Genomic DNA, 17,089 nt, shown 5'->3' on the forward strand with positions numbered 1-17,089 from the left:
GTAAATCTAACGGGTGGAGACGATCAAGTTTAACACTCTGGAAAAACTCTGGAAAACCAGGTTTCCGTATATATGACACTTTTTTTTTGATGGATGAAAACTATTGGCAAACAGACGCCTCTGCTCCGTCGGGAACACATCTGGAAGCTTTTAGGATAAAAATTATTTTGCTCAACAACAGGCCCCTAGTTCTGAATAGCTTGAAATGTAATTATTGAAAAATTGAAGTGGCTTTTATTTTTGATTTGGTTTAATCTTTTAAGAAGATAGAAGCTGTTAGTATTTAATCAGTTCCATTAAGCAAGGCGTGTCATTTGCAGATCAAAATCCACTGTCTTTTTACGCTCCAGATTTCCTCTGCTTGATTTTTTTTTCTTTTCAATTCTTCTTGCAATTCACAGGCAAGGGCATGCTCAGCTTTTGGGTGGGTACAATGGGATTACGAGACTTGACACTCCTTTGACAACATTACAGGGGTGATTTACTACAGCGTATAGGACAGGACAGCAATGTAGAGGTGTGTGTATAAGCATGCAGATTTACAAATAACAAACTGAGCAATGTGTCAGCATCTTTAAACGATTGCTCCACCCTCTTGTGCAAAAAGGTAATGGACATTGAGGTTTGAGTAACTGATGAATTTACGCAAGCAGAATAATATCAATATTTCAGATGTTCAGAGCACAGATCTGTTGTGTTTAAAATATGGTAAAACTGTACAGCTGAATGAACTGACACATTAACTTCAAAAGAACACTTTTATTAAAACAATGTTTTAAAATATACTTACTTTAAAGTAAAAATTTTAATTTGACAATAATTTAAAGCACTCTTTGTGAAAGTGAACTCTTATTAAGTATAGTGCAGGAGCCTTTTGTTTCATTCAAAGTTTTATCTCTAATTATATCATTTTTAAAAGTAGTGCAAATTCAATACAATTAAATGTACTTCATTTCATAAGTGAAAACAAAAGCCCTTTTGTTTCTGTCTTTTAAAGTGATGTCAGTTGTATTTAGTGCATGTTGATACTGGTTAGTTATTTTTTAAACTTTCATGGCTTAGACCCATATTTAGTTGAGGCATATATCTTTTTCTTTTCTCTTTCTTGCAACACACATTGTCACATTTGTTTAATTTTCAGTGTAAGCACAAACAGCCGTGTTTTTCATTGTAGATGTTAATTTCAGCTCAGTTCAAGTCTACATTCTTCACATACCATGCAGTTTTTTTAGATGGCAAACTGCCATTTGCAAACTGCCTGTTTTACCTGCGGTCTAAAATGTAACATATTTACAAAGAGAACAAATGTGCATTGTACGAACAGACTCATGTTCACACTTGTGCAGTAGTGATGCATGGATTACACATGCTCCAGTGTTCAGCGTAAGTATTTGCTCATGAGTATGTGTCATCATCCACCTGCAGAGAGGTGTTGTACTAAATGCAGTATTAGTGATATGAATCAAAGAGTCCTTATAATGCAATTTTTTACAATCCTAAATATGTATTTGTTTTACGATAAAAAACAATGCTTTTCTCATTGCACTCACCCAGTTTATCCCCATATTGGTGTCTTAATGATATTATTAACTTTTAAAAAGTTGTAAACTTTTACATAAAATCTATTTTTACATACATTTTTGATATAGTTTATAAAACCGTTTTTTTTCCCCCTGAGTGTAAAAACTGACCTCTGAAAAACCCACATTTTTTAGAGTTTACTCTGATTAGTCAGATTGGTCTACCACAGAGATGCCCAAAGTAGACCACGTGGGCCAAAGTAGGTATCGCGGATGCCGCCCTAGAAGGCCGCCTAGGTCGCCTCTATAGACGCGCCGGCCCTGTCACTGAGCCAAACTGAAATTAAATGTTTCAATTAAATGTTAATGAATCTGAGTTTTAAAATGTAAATACTGTCGACAAAAAGAGGGCTATACAGGAGACATGGGCGAGCAAATCAATACAAAAAAACAGTGTAACTATTATAGTTGAGATTGTTTTTATTTTTATAGTAATAAGTTCATTATAAAATGTGTATATATATATATATATATATATATATATATATATATATATATATATATATATATATATATATATATATATATATTATACCATATTACTTAATATAAAGCAATGTTTTATAGTTATTTTTAAATATTATTAAATAAATTTTGCCCACTAGCCTCAATAAAGTTTGGTTTTTGGCACTTCATAAGAAAAGTTTGTGCACCCCTGGTCTACCACTTACAGTTTGTATCAGAAACCAAAAAAATCTGTATCTGGATTACAATTTAACAGTGCAGTTTTGAGCCTGAGTCTTCAGCATTTGAATGTAAAAAGTAAGATTTGATTTGCTCTTGCTGAGCGGAAAACAACTTCTTCTCAACATTCCAGCTCAACAACCTCTTCCAGGCCTTAATGTTTGAGAGCTAAAGTTAATATATGTTGGTGGAGACATCATAAACTTACAGATTACATTTGTACAGAAAGTATGACTGAAATTACTAACAGATAGTTTCAGACTGTCAAAATTATTAAATTTTTCAAAGGTTGAACGCGAATCACACAAAACTGAATTTTCTGTACATTTTAGTAAATTACAAAAGGTCAATTAAAAACAATTATTACAATATTTCAAACTTCTTAAAATGTGTTTTGGTGGTTTGTTTGTGTATCAGTAATAATGCAGGCTCGAGCCCTGGCACCTGGTACAGAGATTGTAGGTGGTGGGAGTTAATAACCAGTACTCTCAACATCTAGGATTAGGTGAGGGGAATAAGGCTGCCCACTGCTCTGATTTTGTGTTCACATAGATTAAATGCAGTACTGGGCACCATACTTGGCCACATACAGTATCAGTTTCACACACCCACACATACACACACACACACACACACACACACACACACACACAAGCACTTTAAAATAATTTTGAGAATTTTTTTTTACTTAACTTGTCAGCTAGCTCTCCGCAACTCTCACATGGTCACCCAGCAAAGCAGAGCTGCGCCCGGTCAGTAACTGGACGGGAGACCACATGGGAAAGCTAGGTTGCTGGGTGTTAGTGAGACCAGCAGGGGGTGCCCAGCCTGTGGTCTGTGTGGGTCCCAATGCCCCAGTATAGTGACGCTAAACTGCTCAGTGAGCGCTTATTCGGATGAGACGTTAAACCGAGGTTCTGAGACTCTGTAGTTGTTAAAAACCCCAGGATTTCCTTAGTAAAAGAGTGGAGGCTTAACCCCGGTTACCTGGCCAAATCAGCCCACTGGCCTCTGTTTATCAAGGCCTCCCAACCAGCCCTATACCATTATTGGCTTCATCCCTCTGTCTCCTCTCCACCAGTCAGCTGGTGTGTGGAGTGTGGTCTGGCGCAATATGGCTGCCATCGCGTCATCCAGGTGGATGCTGCATAACGATGATGGATGAGATTTCTCCCATTGTGTAAAGAGCTTTGATTGTCCAGAAAAATATATAGCAGATTCAACAAGGGGCCTCATGATAATCTAATATAAAGTTGGGATGAAATCTAAATTTAAATGTTTATTTTACTAGAAAACTTTGTGAGTCTTTAATATGAATAATTAAGTACAAGTTCATCCACTGACAAAAAAAAAAAAAGTTCTGTTAATCTTTTATCAAAATCTAACCATGTGCTTCACTCTGGAATAGCAGCCCTTCTATAATGATGTCAGCTTAATGGATTGGGTGAAATATTCTTAGCCACACGCCTTCAACAGTTCCAAGGAGGAGCACAAAAATAAAAGCCCCACCCCTACTCAATAATATTAGTTTCAGTTGGAAATACGACATACTGATAATAGCAGCAATAGCAACAGAAATTTCCAGTTCACAAAGACTTTAAAGTAAAACAACACAAGCATAACAAATAGTTAAAAATATATATTATTGTGAAATGTCTAATGGGGGTCCATCAAAATAAAGTGCTAGCAGATACACTCTATGTTGTTTTAACCCAACTTTTGGTCAAATATGGACAAACTCAATGAGCGGGTTACATTTGTCAATGGTAGGGTTTGTCCATATTTGTATATAGTTCGGTTAAAACAGCTTTAAAATATTTTCAGAGTGTAATAAGCAGACAATCAACTAATAAAGGAGTGCGGGGTAAAATGTAACAGAGTTTTAAGGTATTTGCTCATAGCATGGCATGCTTCTGAGGTTTTCACCACAGTGTCAACAGACGTCTTCCTGCCAATTATTAAAAAAAAGTTTGGATGATAAATACCATTGACAATACCATTTTTTGCAGCATAAAAGTTTTTTATTATAGTATATATATATATATATATATATATATATATATATATATATATATATATATATATATATATATATATATAACTATATAGTTAAACTAATTAACCTAGTTAAGCCTTTAAATGTCACTTTAAGCTGTATAGAAGTGTCTGGAAAAATATCTAGTAAAATATTATTTACTGTCATAATGGCAAAGATCAAATAAATCAGGTATTAGAAATTAGTTATTAAAACTATTATGTTTAGAAATGTGATAAAAAAAATCTGCTCTCCATTTAACAGAAATTGGGGGAAAAATAAACAAGCGGTCTAAAAATTCAGGGGGGCTAATAATTCTTCAACATATATATATATATATATATATATATATATATATATATTTTTTTTTTTTTGCAAAAGTATGTAAGTAAAATCTCATATTGTTGTGATTACCATCTTCTAGTCTAAAAGATGGAACCATATTGTAAGATGTAAGAGACACAATGACAGCTAGCCGGTTTTAAGGGAAAACATGACACAGGGGGGTTATTTGTAACACCAAGTAAACAAACAAAATAATTTTCAATTTTTGGATATTGTTGGAAACATTTTTAAATAAAAAAAGTTTTTAATAGAATTTTTTTTAATGCTAATAATGCAAATAAATTAATTGTATAATAATGGATATTTGTGCCCCGCTCTCCCCTATACCGTAAGGACTGTTATTTGACAATTTGCAAAGTGGACTATTAAAATAAAATGAAATGTTGTTTTTTTGGCCTATAAAATATCATCTTACTCTGTTATCTTTGCTGCATAAGGGTTACTCAAAATTACTGAAAAATAAAATCTAGATTTAGATCTATGTTTGGATTTTGATGAAGATTTTTCTTTCTTTCAGGCTTTCAAATTCAGTAACTAATATTTTAGGTTTTATTAAAGCTCAGTGTAGTGTGCTGAGGTCCTGCAATTCAGTCAGACTGGTAATTATACCAAAGAAAAGAGGTGTGATTAGACATTGATGTGCATTTGTTTTCAGCATAAGTTTTGTCTTGAGTATCCTGTGTTTTTTCTTTTCTTTAGTCTTTGACTTCAAGAAGAAGACCAATCAGATGACTGAAAGGAAGACCAGATTTTGCTGACCTAGACAGAAGAAGTTTAGATTCAGTTGAGTGAAAGTAAGACTATAAAGATGAGCCTGTGGCTGCTGATGATTTGGGTATCTCACGCTATGGGATCAGGTAAATTATTGTTCTATTTTGATCATTTCATGCATAAAAGGGTCTGCAAAAATGCATATTTGCTAACGGAACGTTTTGTGACTACTACTAAATTGATATAACAAAGGTGCTAATGTATTTAAGTAGTTAAAATGAATAAAATTTTGTTTTTATATTTTATATATTTGCATTTAATATCCAGAAACCAAAGTATTATTGATGGGATTGATATAGTTCAATGATCTGATTTTTGTTATTCCTCAAAATAAAATACTTTTTTAATGTCAGTTGAAAATTGAGTTGTTAAAGGAAGTGAAAAATATTGACACAATAACAGACATTACAATCTTTTTCATCTAGTAACAGAGCCGTCCATCGTGACGCAGTGGCCGATGGTGGCTGAGGTGACGGCTGGAGAGGACGTTGTTTTAAAATGCAATATTATAGAGTTATACTCCTCGTGTTCAGCAGTGACTTGGCTGAGAGTCAATTCAGAAAACGCAACAATCAGCCTCACCAACAGACTTCAAATGGATGCTCATAACTCTGAATCTGTAAAAAGCATCTGTACTGCTGTTATCACTAACTCAACGGTGCAAGACTCCAGTATTTACTACTGTGCAGCTGTTCATGGCCGCTTCGCTCACATTGGCAATGGATCCAGAGTCATTGTGAAAGGTGAGATCTTGTGTATTTCAAAATAATAATAATCTCTTTATTTTGCTTTATAGTAAGATACATATTAGTAGCCTAACAAACATAAATTGACACAACACAAATGCAGTGTATAGGGCCCTGTGGTCCAGAATGGGCCTCAGCAATTTCATCAATTGACAATTTAAATTTCTCTTATTTTATCAAGATGCAATAGTGATTCTGTTATAGTTCTGTTTGTTACCATTAAGCTGCTTTGAATCTGTCTGTATTTTTAAAAACACTATATAAATAAAAGTGTGATTTGAATAAATAAAGTAAACCATGTCTGGTGGCAGATGATGGCTGATCAACCTAGAATTTGACAACTTTCCAAATTATTAGACAACAGATTTCCTAAAAATAAGGTCAAAACATAACTAGGAATGCGTACAATTTTGTTTAATTTCTCCTTTAAAACTAATTTGTAACTATGTAACTGGTTAGGTACAAAATGTCTAGTCAAAAGCAAAAACTAACCTAGTAGTATAATCACTGTTGACTACTCTGCGATTACCATTGAGGGCCTTAGAATGAAGTTTGCATTTTGTTTGTTCTATATGTAAAACCTTTATATATATATTATTTATATATATATATATATATATATATATATATATATATATATATATATATATATATATATATATATAGTTGAATTCAGAATTATTAGCCCCCCAATTGTTTTCTCTTTTTTAAATATTTGCCAAATGGTGTTTAACAGAGCAAAGACATTTTCACAGTATGTCTTATTTGTTTTATTTTGACTAGAATGAAAATTAGTTTTTAATTTTTTTAAACAACATTTTAAGGACAAAATTATAAGCCCCTTTAGGCAATTTTTTTTTCGATAGTTTTTTCGATAGTTTCAACAGAACAAACCATCGTTATACAATAACTTGCCTAATTACACTAACCTGCCTAATTAGTTAAGCCTTTAAATGTCACTTTAAGCTTGAAAAAGCTTAAGTCTTGAAAAATATCTAATATTATTTACTGTCATCATGGCAAAGATAAAGTAAATCAGTTATTAGAGAAAAGTTATTAAAACTATTATGTTTAGAAATGTGTTGAAAAAATCTACTCTCCATTAAACAGAAATTGGGTAAATCAAATGAACAGGACAGGTAATAATTCTGACTTTAACTGTATATATATATATATATATATATATATATATATATATATATATATATATATATATATATATATATATATATGATGTGAACGCACTCTTTCTGGCAATCTTGCTTTTGTGTCAACATAGTGCAGCATTCCAGCAAATTACCGGTAATGTTACAACTTCTCTTTCTGGAAAATAACCAAATTTACCAGTATTTTCAAAAAAGACTTGTTCACACATACAGACCTTTCCAGAAATGTGCCGGTAATTTACCGCAAAGGTCTGTATGTGTGAAAGGGGTTAATGACTTCAATAGGAAAAACTAAAGCTAGTTACAGATTTCCAATTTTTTCATAAGGGTTTGGAAAAAAGTTAAGGGTGTGTAAAGGATGGTAGAATTTCCATTTTTGTGTAAACGATCCCTTTAGGAAACCATTATTTGTATGGCGTTGATGAGTCAGATTCTATACCACAGACAAACCTATTTAACAGCTGCCAAATGCAAAATATCTTTTGATGTTTGGTATTTCTTTCCACCATAGTCTAATGTTTCCTCTAATCTCTTTCCAGAACACACTGTGCTTCCTGTTATTGATATTCTTACGCCGCTGATCAAGAATGCTCCTTTAGTCCCGCTTCAGTGTGTTGTGACGGGGGCCAAATCTTCACAGGTTCAAATGCACTGGTCTGTGGAGGGAAGAAAAGAGAAAGGACAGGCAGTTTTGAGACATGGAAATGATGGTGCCGTTCAGATCAGCAGGAACCAGATCCTGATCACTGCTGAGCAATGGGAGAGGAAGATACAGTGTGTGTGCGTAGTGGAATTGGGAGGACAGATCTTTACCAAATCTCTTCAGACACATGGTACAGTATAAAAATATAAAAGAGTCTAAAATACAATAGCATTTAAGGTTTTGGAGATTTTTTTTATCGCAATTAATTGATCAAATGCAAGGGGAAAGACATTTGTGTTGCTAAAAAAATTCTTTGAACAATTTCCAGTTTCAGTCTCAGTTTCAGTACTGGGTTGCAGCTGGAAGGGAATCTGCTGTGTAAAACATATGCTGCAATAGTTGGTGGTTCATTCCTCTGTGGTGACCCCTGATAAATAAAGCACAAAGTTGAATGAAAGAATTTCCAGTTTCAGTTTCCATGACACTGTTTTCAGTATTCATAATAATAAATGTTTATTTTTATATTTATCAGCATACTAGAATTATTTCTGAATGAAATAGAGCAAAACAAGATGGAGTACTAATGCTGAACGCTCAGCTTTGACAATACAAGGATTCTACACCAGCTACTTTATAAGGTACACCCTACTAGTACCAGTTTAAACCCCCTTTTGCCTTCAGAACTGCCTTAATCCTTCATGGCATAGGTTCAACAATGTACAGGAAATATTCCTCAGAGATTTTGCTCCATATTGAAAATTTAGCATCACACAGTTGCTGCACATCCATGATGCGAATCTTCGATACCACCACATCTCAATGCTCTATTGAATTGAGATCTGGTGTGTGTGGAGGCCATTTAAGTACATTGAACTCATTGTCATGTTCAAGAAACCAGTTTGACATGATTCATGCTTTATGACATGGTGCGTTATCCTGGTGGAAGTAGCCAACAGAATATGGGTACACTATGGTCATAAAGGGATGGACATGTTCAGCAACAATACTGAGGTAGGCTGTGGCGTTGACATGATAATCAATTGATAATAATAGGCCCAAAGTGTGCCAAGAAAATATCCCCCACACCATTACACCACCACCCCCAGCCTGAACCATTGATACAAGGCAGGATGGATACATGCTTTCATGCTGTTGACGCCAAATCTGACCCTTCCATCCAAATGTTGCTGCAGAAATTGAGACTCATCAGGTCAGGCAACATTTTTCCAATCTTCTCTACAATGGAGGCTGTATTGGTTCAGTGTAGTTGAAGTTTTGTTTATTTATATTTCTTTTTCTTTAGTGCACATCATAATTTACTCAGGTCGACAATCCTGACTAACACAAAAAAAAAATATTTTCCTAAATGCATTCTAGAATAGGGTATTCAAGTTTAGAAGCACATTTAAACCACTTAAAATAAGCCACACGTTTTACTTTGCATAATTTTAGCAGCTTTGCTGGCTTTAAAATGTTCATTAAAAATTTATTCTATTAAAAATCATACTGAACATTACATTACAATTAGTTACATTAAAAAATCTTGATAAAAGTGGATTAACATCTTGAAAAAAATGCATTTCTATTCAGAGTATTAAAGTTTGATGAGATATGTTGAGTTCCGTTAAATATAGAGCACTATAACGAGTGAAGCGCACACTCCGCAGTGCCCAGCTGATCGGTTACTTAGCGCCCGGCCGGAAGCGCTTATTCAGTAAAAGTCCCTGTGCATGGCGGTGTGACGCTGCACTTCTTTTCCTGCGTGTGAAAGTATCAACTGCATTTAAATGACACAAGCATAAAGCTTAATATTTGTGGTAATTTTGAGCTCAAATTATAAGAAATACATTAACCTACAGAATGATGCGGGACACAAAATGAATCCAGGTGGGCCTGTTGATTACCCCTCATTTAGAATTTTTTGTGGCCCCCGTCGCGCCATCTGAAAACCGCTGACCTAAATTACCCTTCTTCCCCATTCTGATTCTCGGTTTGGACTGCAGCAGACTGTCTTGACCAAGACCATATAGGCTGATTAGAATTTTGCGTTACCGAGCAGTTGGACAGGTGTATCTAATAAAGTGGCTGGTGAGTGTACATTGCAATAAAAACAGTACTGTTACTGTTACTGCGTCACCTTAGAATTATAAGGTTCTATCTGACATTTTTGTCAAAATTAAGTTATTGACATATTATTATTAAATGACAACTTGTTTACATTATGGGATGTTTTTTACATTTTTGTTTACAAGTTGTTTACATTTTAAGACTTTTTATTTAAAAATCAAATGTTACACATACACTGTTTGCTATGGAATGCAAAAACTTTGAAGCTTAATATCTCAAAATCATTCAGAAAGCAGACAGAACCTTATAATTACAAGGTGACGACTGGTATTCTTTAAAGAGCCCATATTATACATGAAATAGGGTCATATCTTGGTTGTAAGGGTCTCCAACAACAGTCTAATATGCATGCAAGGTCAAAAAACAATTTCATGGTCTTATAATCTGCATTTATTTTTACCTAATTATCCCAGCGACTCCTGTATGAATCGTTCAGTGATTCATTTGTTCCCAAACCCCTCCTTAGCGCGAAGCTAATCTGCGCTGATTGGACCGATGACAGTCTGTCGCGATTGGTCGACTGCCTTCAGTCAGAGAGTGAAATGGCCAATAGCTAATCAGCAATTTAAAAAGTAATCACAGTTCATACACGCTAGATAGTGTAGGCGTGGATTTTAGCTGCCACACACACACAAACACACACACCTCCGGACGAGAACGCTCCCGCTTCCGCCCGCACCCGCCAGGTTTTAGCCTTAGAACCCGCCCCGTATTCTGCCCGCCGCGCCCGATCCCGCTAAAGAGCGGGGGAGAACAAAACCGAAAATCTGTATAAACACACACACAGCACCAAGCATAAAGCTCTCTCTCTCTCTCTCTCTCTCTCTCTCTCTCTCTCTCTCTCTCTCTCTCTCTCTCTCTCTCTCTCTCTCTCTCTCTCTCTCTCTCTCTCTCTCTCTCTCTCTCTCTCTCTCTCTCATACGCGCGTGTGCGCACTAACACACAAGCACCAAGCAGACACATCTTTCTCTTTCTCAGGCAGCCCGCTCCCGTCCCAAATCAAACCCGTTACCGACCGCTCCGGCGATTTATTCGGAAATTTATTCCCGCGCCGCAGAAATCTGGCGCGGGGACAGCCGCGGGTATGCACACCTCTAACGTTACCACGGAGCTCCATAAACAAAGCAGCACGCGTCGCGTTTTTAACGTGACTTTGCACGCGATAAGAGAATATAGCCAGTTAACCTGATACAGTACACTCGGTTACAAGTAACAAATCACAACTAAATACATTTGCAAGCTAGAGTCAACGAGGCAACAACTTTAACCGCACGTACTTACACTTGAGAAATGGAAGAAACCCATCCTGATGTCCATCAGTCAGAGATGTATAAAGTACTAGAGACCCATACTTAAGTAAAAGTACAAGTGCTTTATCAAAAATTGACTTGAGTAGAAGTAGAAGTGCTCTTTAAGCACCATACTTAAGTGGAAGTACAAAAGTATTCAACATTTTTTGTACTTAAGTATTGCAAGTAGTTTATTTCAAAATTTACTACTCAAGTACTGAAAGTAAAAGTACAAGTATTGTGTAATGTAGTTATTAAAGAAAGCAGTCAAAATACACTAATTGTTTTGTTTATTTTAAATATCTTTTTTGGGGTACTTAAGCAGAACGAAAAGAAACAGGGCTTATGATACTGTTTTTCTCTGTAAATAGTTTCTATGGTTCAAGAACTCACATCGTCAGGCCCTTTTACCAGAAAATGCCTTCACTGATGAGATAATTCAGCATGTTCACTTACATACATACTCTCTCTTACTCTCTCTCTCTCTCTCTCTCACACACACTCACACACACACACACACACACACACACACACACACACACACACACACACACACACACACACACACACACACACACACACAGCCCTGCACACACCTAAATGTACACTCTCTCCCCACTCTCACACATTCATACACTCTCACACACACAGTTCTCTCTCTATCTCTCTCTCCCTCACACACACATTTTTGTGTATTGTGGGGACATTACATAGGTTGCAATTGTTTTTACACTCTCTCTTACACACACACACACACACACACACACACACACACTGTTGTTTTCTCTTACTCACACATTATTCACTCTCACTCACACACACACAAAGACACACTCACACTTTGGGAGTTTTGAAGTTTGATTGGTTAATACCACAATAAACAGGAGTTCTGTCTTCTGGAAGCACTCGTGAAACTAAACTAAACAAGCAAACTAAATCCTGCTTCACAAATTCACTTGATTTTGATTTTATTGTAAAAAAACAGGAAAATGTGTATATTACTGTGTTAAATGAAAATCTGAAATATTTTATGGCTTATGGCTATGATTTAGTAATAATTGTTATTTATTTTTATCATGTTTTTAATGAAATTGGTCTTACAGTTCATATTTTCTGTAGTATATTTATTAATTCTGGTACTTTTACCATAAACCAACATCTCAACCATTTGGTAGAGGCTGATATTTTAGAAATAATGTGATGTGTTGAATAAAAATGCACTGATTGTGTTAACTAGCGACATTAGGAGTTAAGAAATGCAATCAAAAAATTTCTATTGCTTTTGTCTTGGTGTGACAGTTAAAGGGTTTTTTGTAATAAAATTTTGTCCTTTAATACAGCAGTCAGATATACGAACTGTGCCCTTAATTTGACCTGCTCAAAGAAAACACTCTTTCTGGATGTATCAAACAAAACTCATGCACAGAAGACAGCACGAGCATTTACAGCTAATAAACTCATGTCAATATTATCCCGCCTGCTTTTAGAGCGCTGACAGGCGGGTCTTACACGGCTATGATTGGTTATTGTCCTCAACAGAAAGGGCTTTAGAAATATAAGCGCTGTTCACCCATGGCGGGAAAAATACGCGATTATCACAGGTAATAGACACAGTAGAGAAAACTTAATTGCACATGAGGCATGTCTGGATCCACAGCTTTAACAGCTAAGAAGAGAGGAAAAGTTACCTTACAAACTGGCCAGCGGGTCAAATTTCCAAAGTGAGAGAGCGAGAGATAGGCAGAGGTGAAGTTTTACAACATTTCTCCCTAATAGTAAACTAGCGGCTGATATGCTGTGCCGCCTCGCACTCGCGCCTCCGCCTTCGCCATAGTATTGCGACATCGCGCATAGGAGATAAATGACGTCATCACGTAATAACCGGGTATGACCTATTACTGAACTGATATCAATCATTTTGACACCCCTAGTAACGAGTAACGATGCAGCACATAAAAAATCTATCGGAGTAAAAGTATTAAACTCATGGAAAATATATACTTAAGTAAAAGTGGAAGTAGGAGAAAAAAATAATACTCCAGTAAAGTACAGATACTGCCTTTTAGTACTTAAGTACAGTAGTGAAGTAGTTCTACTTCGTTACTATACATCTCTGCCATCAGTAAGTTACTGATCCTTCCTTTAACAAACGCAGATGAAGTATTCTTTGTAGCATGTAGCTTCCAGAAGTTTCCAGTAGTTTCCAACTGCTTGGCTATAATGCTGAGGTTTCATCTTTGGGTATCGAGACTCAATATATCCATCTGCAATGTGACTTCAATCGACCGGCATGTTTGTGTGCGTGTGTTTGTGGGTGTGTGTGTGTGTGTGTGTCTGGGTTACTGCGTCAGAGGGCGGGGCCTCAGGTTTGAAATCTCCCGGGTTTGCGCGTGCACGTGAAAAACTTTGTTTCGTTCGTACGTCATGGCGAAACACCTAATGAGTCGGTATCAAGGCGACTCGTTTGAAGCACTATGAATCGACTCTTTTATAGATGAATCAACAGTTTTAAACACTGTACTCTTACAGATTTAAGCCTTAGCTGGATACTTCACTTCACTTAGAGCTGTGTTACACACTACATGGAGGGGAATTTTCAAAAACCCATAATATGGGCTCTTTAAACAAATTCAATCCTGGTAAATGAAACATTCAGAAACATTCAAAAATAATACTAACCCAAAACTTTTGGGTCCTTGTTATATATATGATTTTTTTTATCAATGTTAGATTCAGCGAATAAATCCTTGTATTAAGTATTTTCTATACTATTAAGCCCCATGTACATTTTCTTATTTTCTCTTTCCACAGATGCTGTGAATGTATGCCATGCTGTAAAATACATATACTTGTCTCTGTGCTTAATCTTTGCTCTCCTGCTCGTGACAACAGTCACAATTTATAAACTGGGATGGGAAAAGTTTATAAAGATCTTTATGAGCAAAAAGTCTATAGTTTAAAAAAAAAAAGCTGTTGTCTCACAGCAAGAGGGTCACTAGTTCGAGTCCTGACTGGACCATTAGTCATTTTTATGTGAAGATTGCATGTTCTCCCCTTGTTCACATGGGTTTCCTCTGGGTGCTCTGGTTTCCCCCACTGTCTAAAAATATGTAGTAGAGGTGAATTTGGTATACAAAATCGGCCACAGTGTATGTGTGTGTGTGTGTGTGTGTGTGAATAGGAGAGTTTATGGCTGTTTTCCAGTTCTGGGTTGCGGCTGGAAGGCCATTCACCACATAAAACATATGCCAGAGTAGCTGATGGTTCATTCCACTGTGGCGACCCCTGATAAACCAGGGAATAAGCCAAAGCATAGTCAACAAGAGTGGGAGAAGTCAAAATCGATGTAAATCAAAAATATAGATTTTAATTTGAACTAAAATTGTAATTAAAAAAATAATACTACTGTTGACTGTACATAATATTTTTCTAAAATATTTTATAATTTTGCAAGATACTAAGCACTTTTACTAAGCTTAACTAGGTTATTTAGATTAAAGCTGCAGTAACACTGGACTTTTGTCCCCATAGACTTCCATTCATACGCACGCGAATACATCAGACCGGAAACGCTGGGTCATGCGTCAAGTTTTGCAGTTCGCTGCGGTGCAAAGTTCAACCCTGGTGATCTCTGACCTGCGAAATCGCATCACTTGACTGCCTGAGCCCAATCGTGGATCAAACATGACTTGATGGATGGAGCGATTGCTCGCTTTTTAAATGTCTAATCATCTTGGTTAACCCCTCCTCTTTTTGCACCGTCGTATGACAGAATTTCTCTAGTGTGACCGCAGCTTAACGAGGCAATTTATGTTAATTAGGCAAGTGTGGACAACATTAATTAGGCAATGGACAGCAGTGGTTTGTTCTGTAGACAATCAAACAAATATATTTCTTAGGGGGGCTAGAAATGTTGACCTTAAAAATGTTTGATTCAAGCCCAACTTAAACAACACTTTCTCCAGAAGAAGCAATTATCATACGAAATACTGCAAAAATGTCCCTAGTCCCTCCCTAATACCTTGGGTAGTATATATAAAAAAAAAATTTTGCCTTCAACTGAATAAACTATATGAAGTTAACTATAAAGAGTGTCAAAGAGAGACCCTGGACCCCAAAACCAAGAGAGCAGAGATATATTTATGGCAAAAGCTAAAACTATATCGCGTAGGTTTGAATTAGTATTATTTTTCCTTTATACAAAATATTAGAAAATTATATAAAGATCATGTTAGATATTTTGATATTACTAACAAAGCATACATCACATGTTAACAGTTATCTGTGTGCACTGAAGCATTCTATTACAAATTCATTGCATGCAGATTAAATAAATTAGTCCAACATAACATCAGTACTACACATATTAATAAAGTCTTAGATATGCATGAGACAGACATCACTTTTAGTCACTGCAATAGCTTTGTTGTTTGACTTGCTATTTTATGAACAATTAGACTTTCAGCAAGAACAGTTGTACTTTCTTGTATTATTGTATACAGTATGGTGTTTGTTATTATCTTATTATATTAACCAATAAAAATGTATGTCATGTTGTTAAATGACAGGTATAATAGTTCTTAGGATTTTGTGTTGTGTTGTGTTAAAGATTTTGTGTTGTGTGTGGCAGGTCACAGGCAGGAAGCCCTTTTCATTTCTTTAGTGTTTTTGTTTTTTCTGTGTCCTCTTTATTGTGTGGTTTCCTTTAACCACACGGACAAAATGCAGATATGGACCTGACTTTCATACCTGTTAATGTCCACACTAATTTGTCAGCGGAAAAATGGTATCTTGAAAGTACCACAGTGAAACCACAGAGATGCATAATTTCAACTCAGAAGTAATCTGTGTGAACTGCTGATTTGGTAGAAATAAAATAGGACACAAGAATGAGAGCATCATGTTCATTATCTGAGTGACCTTATTATGTTAAAAAGAGAACAGGAGTGCAATAGTGATTACACGATTTTGCCACTTTAATCATAGAATTTATTCAATTGTCATGATAATTTTTAGTAGTTACTGTTAATGTACTGGCTTCAAAAAATGTTTTGCGTCACTTCATCATGTTTCCTAAAAAAAATTTATTTATGTAAGTAGTGGACTTTTTGAAGAGTGTAAGTAGTGGATGTCTGTCAAGCAAATAACTTTAGTTAATTATACCTATATCATACATATATTTGAAAAGATTAAATTACCATTCAAATTTTTATGTCAATTCTTTCAGAACTTAAACTGTAAAATAAATAAATAAATGTAAATAAATTGACTCTTTCTGTATTTGTGATTCATAAGTTATGATTTGTAAAATGGACATTGATCTCTGCTCTGTCGGCTTTTGATTTTGCACATTCTTTTTTATACTTATTTTAGTAGTTTAAAACAACATATTAATAATAATAATAATAATAATTTTTATTTATATAGCGCCTTTCCAGAGCTCAAGGACACTTTACAAGGAATGCAACAAAAAGATAAACAAACATACATAAGGTCAAATATAACAAACATGAATAACACAAACGAAACCTAAGAGACATATACAGGATAGTGGTGGATCAGATTAAGTGGTCAGTTTGGTAGATCAGATGCAAAGCAATTTTGTGTAAGAAATCATATTTATAGGTTAACATCAACCCAGACAATATATTACTTCAAACTATAAACCATAAGTAATTTTAGAGACAATTGTAAAAGTCACTT

At 35.3% G+C, this 17,089-nt stretch overlaps 1 protein-coding gene across 1 annotated transcript; it reads left to right on the forward strand.

The window, feature by feature from the left end:
* The first annotated feature begins 5,347 nt into the window (after positions 1 to 5,347).
* Positions 5,348 to 15,951, forward strand: LOC147839596 (uncharacterized). Its single transcript, XM_087295748.2, has 4 exons — positions 5,348 to 5,501; positions 5,841 to 6,158; positions 7,867 to 8,160; positions 14,198 to 15,951. The coding sequence occupies exons 1-4, from the start codon at positions 5,453 to 5,455 to the stop codon at positions 14,344 to 14,346; spliced, it is 810 nt and encodes a 269-aa protein (XP_087151874.1). The 5' UTR covers positions 5,348 to 5,452; the 3' UTR covers positions 14,347 to 15,951.
* Positions 15,952 to 17,089: the final 1,138 nt, after the last annotated feature.

This window comes from Danio rerio, chromosome 19 (genome assembly GCF_052040795.2).
Source record: "Danio rerio strain M-AB ecotype USA chromosome 19, GRCz13ab, whole genome shotgun sequence".
Lineage (NCBI taxonomy): Eukaryota > Metazoa > Chordata > Actinopteri > Cypriniformes > Danionidae > Danio > Danio rerio.

What these genes read in the sequence shown, in the direction of transcription:
- LOC147839596 (XM_087295748.2), top strand. Translation starts at nt 5,453, where the DNA reads ATGAGCCTGTGGCTGCTGATGATTTGGGTATCTCACGCTATGGGATCA. An exon ending in ATCCAGAGTCATTGTGAAAG is followed by an intron (nt 6,159 to 7,866) that starts GTGAGATCTTGT and finishes ATCTCTTTCCAG; the next exon opens with AACACACTGTGCTTCCTGTT. An exon ending in CAAATCTCTTCAGACACATG is followed by an intron (nt 8,161 to 14,197) that starts GTACAGTATAAA and finishes CTCTTTCCACAG; the next exon opens with ATGCTGTGAATGTATGCCAT.